Source organism: Vanellus vanellus (assembly GCF_965231255.1).
Source record: "Vanellus vanellus genome assembly, chromosome: 5".
Classification (NCBI taxonomy): Eukaryota; Metazoa; Chordata; class Aves; order Charadriiformes; family Charadriidae; genus Vanellus; species Vanellus vanellus.
Window position 1 is genome coordinate 1668369 of NC_138910.1, and position 7297 is coordinate 1675665.

Genomic DNA, 7297 nt, shown 5'->3' on the forward strand with positions numbered 1-7297 from the left:
TACAAACCTGCATTAAAAGCATTATTCACGCTGCAAGACAAGCACTCAAAATCACAATTTCATCTCATTACTCACATACATTCATTTTAATTAATCACACTTTCTTTAAAATTACTGTTTCAATCCTAGCAGATGCTCCCCATTTTATTATTTAGAGAGCAATATTTTACTTCCCCCAAGCTCGCTACATATTTTACTCTTAATCTGGACAGAAAACTGCCAACAACAACTGTCTTTGAAGACAGCTTTCCAAACAGTGAATCCTAAATTTAACTAACATATTTAAATTTGAAACTAAAGATTAGAGGTTTTTCTGCAGTGAAGTCCTTTTCCATTTCAAATTCCTTAACCATGAACGAAGGACAAACACTAAAAGAAGTGCCCAAAACAACCTTCTTTGACTCCAGGACGCGTTCTTCCCAACACGACACCCAGAGGCGAATTAAGACCCTCCCTCTCTCCACTGCTGCGCCAGGCACAACGAACCGAACACCCTCCTGGCATGACAGAAACTTGGGGGACGATACGATTCTCCAAAAGTATTTGAGATCACGGATGGAAGGCCACGCATAAAGCCAAACACAGAAAGAGAGATGAGAGGTCTTCCCATTTTTGGGAGTTATGTGCCTTCTCCCATCACCAGCAGCCTAACGAGAGAAGCTGCACCTCTGACTATGACCGCTTCGCTGGCTCCCACCGCCTGGGCTCTGCCCACCGGTTCCAACCAGGCTGGGCAACTTCCAGTCATCCCACAGCACCTAACCCAAAGGGAGGACAATCTTCACTTGGTTCATAGTAAGGAGCTGCACTAAGGAGGAGGCTACAGTAACCGTGAAACCAAGGTCTTGTCAGCATTCAGAATTACCCAATTAGTGGAAAGTTAAAATAAAGCTTAATTGATAAGATGCCAGGCTGTCAAATTGCCTTGGCTTAGCTTGGTCTGTAGCTTTTTTTAATTCAGCAGCAAGACCTAGCAGGAGCAGTTTATCAGACAGTAATCCATGTCCTCACGTCAGCAGAACGCGGATGAGAAGAAGCATCTTCTGGCACGGACGGCTCTGCTGAGAGACTCTCACTGGTCACTGCAGACGCCCCCTTGTTCTTCCCAAGAGGGCTGGCCTTGCAGTATTTAGGCCGTCTTATTAGACCCATTAAGACGTCCTTGGTGGCGGCTGGTTTTATTATGGGGTATGTAGGCAAATATCTACAGCTTCAGTAATATATATCATTTGTGGATTTGTTTCAAGATATGAAACCCTTCTCTCAGCTTTTTAGGATTACACACTGAATATTCGTTCAAAAGCAATTCATTTGCGTGTTTGGAGAACAAGACTTATAGAGTTAATAAGAATACATTTACAACCACAAAATTGCTGGAAGACCACAGAAGCAGTAAAGAGAAAGGGCAAGCCATCTTTGAAATAAAAGGGCCGTGGCTTCAGCTTTCACATGCCGCACCTTCTTCACAAGATCCCTTTTTATCTCACAGCTTGGAATTTATAACGTTCCAGTATGATTTGAACATCTCCTTCATTGTAAGCTCATTGTGCTGAGTAAACCACCTTCTAGTTTGTGCATTAAAAAAAAAAAAAAAAAAAAAAAAAAAAAAAAGACTTTGGCTTTTAATAAAAGTAAGACTGTTTCTTCAAGCAGACCTGCAGTATGGTATGTTTCAGAAGAACCATCTGCTAAGAATATTAGCTTGAATGTTATTAGTTCACAATGAGATTGCCTGTGCCGTCCCGTCCTTGGGAGCTACCTTTCCGCTTAGCCGTTATTTCGCCCATTCACTCCCACGGATTCTGAACAGGACTAGACACGGTCCTACACACACAGAGCTCCAGAACCGGCTCTTCTGAAAGAAACAGACCTGTCCTTGAGAAAGGTTTGAAACAGAGTTGTCACTACTACTAGCACTGAACCTGACCCAGCTGTACAATTCTTCGCTGGAAGCCAAACAAGAAATACACCCTGCACCACCACGGAGCAGAAGAGCCCGCGACGAGTCGGGACACCTGACAAACCAAGTGCTGTTTTCTCCCATGCGATGCTGAATCCGCGACGGGCTCAGGTTGCGGTAAGGGTGCTTCAAGAGGCAACACTGCACGTGGTGAATACTCACAATCTTCAGAAACTAAGCGATGGCTACACTGTGCCTCCCATCAGTTTACTCAGCGCCATGTTCCCGAAGTCCTCATGCACACACCCCATACGGTAAACAGTATGGATGTCTGCCTTTTTTTTTTTTTTTTTTTTTTTTTTTTTGACTTTCCACCTTGTTTCTTCCCAAGCCCTGTCTAAGCAAAACCACTGACTGGCACACCTTAGCTCTCCGTGTTTTAAATCCGTAAATCACCATTGGCTTCTGCTTTTGCGGGAAGGGGCACACAGACAGGAAGGAAAAGAGAGGAGGACCCTCTCCCCAGACTGTTCTCTCTTATCAGGAGCACTGCTAAGTGCTGCCCTGTCGCCTTTTCCACTGCACAATACGCATTTTATATCCATCTGGGGAAAAGCCAGACCCAGTTCTACTTCACGTGGTCCTATCCATAGAACCCGTACCTCTCTCAGAGCTCTCTGAAATGGTTTAGGCGTGATCAGACCTACTCTAAACCTCCTGAAATTCAAAGTACAACCTGAGTTGAGGGAAATCTCTATGTTTTTGTGCAGCTTGCCGTGAGACGCCAGGGGCCTCTGGGAATGGGAAGGGACCGCCATCCTGCTTCTATGCTATTGACTGCTCTTCAAAGAGCTTCCCAACGGTCTGTTTGATGCACGTCCTAGGAACTTCCTCCTCCGTCACCACCTCGAGATTTATCAGACAACGCTGCCCCAACAACACTGCGTTAGGCACCAAGAGGTATGTTCAAACACCTCCACTAAAACACTGGGTGAAAGCACCAGTGATAACTCGACCCTCTGGCTGTGGGCCCTACACGAAGGGGAAACGGAGCTGCTGACCTCCTGACAGGACATCAGTTTCTGCATACGCCACTGATAAACAGAGACTGCCGAAAGGTTGCCCGATATTAATTTTCTTCCAAAGTGGGAAGTAAGTTTGTTTCTTTCAATAGCGGCACAAAAATAGACGCAAGTAAAGATGACTTGACTGAAAGCCAGCTCGGAGTTGATTAGGATAACACTTGCAAGTTGTTAAGCAATAGCACTAACCCAGCTCAGTGACAGCTCATTTTTATAACACTCGGCTTTTATACTCATCACTTGTACACTTAAAGATGTACAGCGAGACATCAGAGGGGGATTTCCAACAGCTGTGTTCCAGTCTATGGACTGTCACTGCTTACAGTTCAACATCCACAGTAAAGCTGTCTTTATGAATCATTTAGAATAAAATAATTACGATTGAAAAAGGCATGGAGAGTTTACCTTTCACCTCTAAACATAACATTCTACATAAGCAGAATCTTTCCTCTCTAATTAATGACGAGGGTGATGGATTAAGCGATTTCAAATACTGGATTATCATGTCCCATTTAAATTTCTATTAGTACATTGATTCTTGTTCTGTCTTTTTTAATATCCTTGTGGAAATATTGTAATTATGTTGCTTTTCGTGCTTACAGATGATGTGCATTCTCAATTACAGGTATTCAGAGACTGACAAACGCACTATTAATAAAGAGAAAAGTGATGGTACCATGAAGGCACTTTACAGCAAAAAAGCAGCACTACATTTCCATCGTAATAGCTCATGGCACTTACTGTAAAGAGGTGTTACTAGTCTGCTGGATTGGAAGCTACAGGAGTTTAAAAAACATTTCTAATTACTCCACCAGAACACACATAGTTTCAGCAGAAAGAAATGAAGACTTTTTGCTAAATCTCCATAACAGTGGAAAAAATTAATCTGGATATTTTATTTTTTTTTTTCAAATAGGTATACTGACATGGTAATACATATGACTATCTAATAAAACAAGAAATATTTAGGACAGCAGAAAAAAACAGAAGTCAGACAAATTAACTTTGAATTTAGTGGACCGGGATATAAATTTCATTCCAGAGCACATACACTCATTTGGAACAGTCTGTATAGTATTTCAAGTTTGTGGATATATTAACACAAACCCCCACAAATTAATATACTAAGTTACCAAACCTTCAATTACAACTGCCAATGAAAAAAAGTGAGTTTGTTGCAATTATTTATGCAAGTCTTTATTCAGCAAATTAACAGCCCTCATCTACTAAACAATGTTTTCCTAAAACCAAAATCTTTTAAATGAGAATGTTCAGTGATTCTTGTTTACTGGAATTGTTGTGATTTAAGTCCATATGTCACCAAGCAGAGAAGAGGTAACAATAAAGGACATGGTTTTAAGTTCTGCAGTATTGGCTGTCCCCCCCCCGCCCCTTCTAAACAACCAATTAAAAACTTAAGGATAAAGTAGATAAACTCTGCTTTTTCTCATTTTGTTCCTAGAAGCCTTCTAGATTTCAGTAATCTCACAAAGAGGCATGCAGTCAATTTCCAATAAAAACATGCTAGTGTCCCCATCCATTACATACACTTTCACAGTTTTGCAAAAAGTATTATTATCAAATTTGCTACCAGGATCACATAGAATACACCTAGTATAGTAACAGACTCAATATTTTCAGGCTTTAAAGTAGAAATAGTGTTATATATTCGATATAACTTGTTTCTCAGAACTGAGAGCAAGAAGCAGCGTTGCTATTAGAATTGCTGTGCAGAAACTTCATCTCTCTACAACAGGCACAGTACGTAGAATTCAATGAGTTGAATGTAAAAAAAAGTCATTTCAAGAAGTCAAATGCAACAGAATACTTAAAAATATAGTATTGTCCTGACAAAAAGTGACAAAAAGTTAAATTCATACTTGCAAGTTCCAGATATTTTCATTTAAATTTGAGGGGTGGGGGAAAGGACATGTATTTATGTATTTTTTTTTAGCCTAGATTGACTTAAGAGTTCCTAATGTTCAAGTAAAATCTATCATTTTAGTATTTAATATTTTCTTTACAAATTACCCAATTGCATAGCAAAAAATTAAACCGATTAAAGACTTTTCACAAAATGTAATCAATTCTGAGAAAATTCCAATGTATGCTTCAAAAACAATCTATGCCCACTTTTCTGCAGCTGACAGTATAGGTAAAATGGGTTGTTTTATTCACAATATGACAGATTCCTGCCTAGTACTTTTTAAAAAAACAGTAATTCAATTACATAGAAAAAAAAGCCTATGACAACAAGCAATGTCCTTTTCGTTTGGAAAAATAACTGATTTTTTTATTTTTAATATCATGTAGCTATTCATATGATTGGAAGGTCAAAGCAAAGTCTCCCAAATATATTTTGAGCAAGGACTGCCATGTGACAAACCCATCACTGAATGGTACTTTCATTTCAAATTATTGCAAAGTTATCAACTCAACTAAACCATAACCCCAAAGTGCTTTTAAAAGTATTAGAATGACTTATCCTGTGAACAAAACTGAGGATCAGTGGTTTAACATACATATGCATTTACGATGAGAGGAACAGCCTCAGACACAATTTTTGTATATTGTCAACAGCGAACACGTTACAAAAGCAGCTGCACTAGTTATAATTAATCTTGTTTCAATCCTATTAAAGTGTCAAAGTATCTTCCTTCTTCCCTCTGCTAAACTCCTTAAGACTAGGATGTTAATTTCCCCACAGATTTACAGCCTTAACTGCATTCAGAAGTCAATGGTACAGTCTCTACAGGTTCCTTTCAAATTCCCTACAGGTTCCTTTCAAATTCACTGCAAGTACTAAATCACTACTTGTGTCTTTTGGATGCACAGAAGCACAGATCTGTCCTGTGAATGACTGCTCTGGAAATTAGCAATTACGAACTGGAGAACTCATAGCTTCTGTCAAGGTTCAGTTTTCATGATCTTCCCTTTAGTAGATGACATTGATAAAATATTTGGAGTGAGACGAGAATCTCTGCTCCATCTGCATTTGAGACTTGATCCTAATGTCTTCTTACGGTAGAGGGAATCTGCCTTTTAAAATGATTGTTTCAGCCAGAGTTAAGGGTTTAAAAGCAAGCTTACAAGTAAGTATCTTTCACAAATGAAAACAGAATCATAGAGCATCAATTCTCCCATAGGCCAAATGACTTCTGATAAAAGAGGTTCTTAATATGTTTACTTTAGTTTTCTCTTCCACACATTGGAGACATTTTATATTAGTTTCGCTGAAGAAAACATACAAGACTTGAGCTTTGTTACAGTGAAGGTTAAACACTAAGATAACTAAACTAAGTCAGAAACCACTAGGGCACTACAGAAACAAAGTAATGCACATCCTGGTATTTTGTCTGTTTGAATTGGAAAAATAATTTAGAAAGTACAGAGAGACATACACAAGGCCAAATACTTCCAAAAAAAAAACCACACCTCTGACCTTCAAAGATCACTTAGACTTGGCACTTACCCCTCAGAGCAGGCAGCAGAGACCTCTCTTTCTTGTCATCGCATTTATTACATTCACTAAAGTACAGAAGTAAAAAGACGTCCACAAGCACCCACATGAGAGAAGTGGCTAGAACCACCTTGCAGTAAACAAATCTCCTCATTGCTTTACTTGGTGTCTCTCTCAAACGGTGAGGAAAGACAGCAGCTGCTGAGATGTATCAAACTCCCACAGTCAAAATCCAACGTGGAAGGAAAGACAAGCATCCCACTGCAAGCAAAGAAACAAATGTCTGAATTAGCTAACAAGTACACACAGACCAAACGGAAAAATTTATAGGAAAGTGCTGTGTGGAGACGTTTAAAGTATCTGTTTCTTTCCATACAGGCAGGTACTGTCTGTTTTCTACCATCCTTTGATGAATAACAACCATTTGACTTGCACAGGTCATGGACAGTCTACATAACTTGCCTTCATTTAGAAAAACACATAATATATATATCCCTTTCATGCAATGTAACAGTTTTTTATAAAGATTACACGAAAAACAACAAAGCAGCGCTAACAGACAGCTGTGATAGTCATAATTTTATTGAACATGAGACAGATATATTAACATAAAGAACAAAACTGAAATTCTCATTTTCCTCAAATAACGTGTTTGTAATGCTATTTTAAATATGGCCTGGGAACACTAAAAGCAATTAAGTTTTATCTTGCAGAAAAATTTTGACCACCATCTCCTACCACCAAAAATGTCTCACAAAAGAACGCTTCAGTCACCCACCCACACGTGTAGGCTCTTGTCTGCAACGGTAAGTTGGGTCAACGAAAGCGAAGTGTGAGGGCCCCCATATCTACTCT

General features: G+C 39.4%; 1 protein-coding gene across 1 annotated transcript in view; it reads right to left on the reverse strand.

Moving 5' to 3' along the window:
- Nucleotides 1-6596, reverse strand: part of GALNT13 (polypeptide N-acetylgalactosaminyltransferase 13) — a gene marked incomplete at both ends in the record, with an annotated part of 82435 nt that extends 75839 nt beyond the window's left edge. The window contains one exon of the mRNA XM_082483431.1: nt 6455-6596. Coding sequence (XP_082339557.1) covers nt 6455-6596 — 142 coding nt within the window. The remainder of the gene's footprint in view (nt 1-6454) is intronic.
- Between the last annotated feature and the right edge of the window lie 701 nt (nt 6597-7297).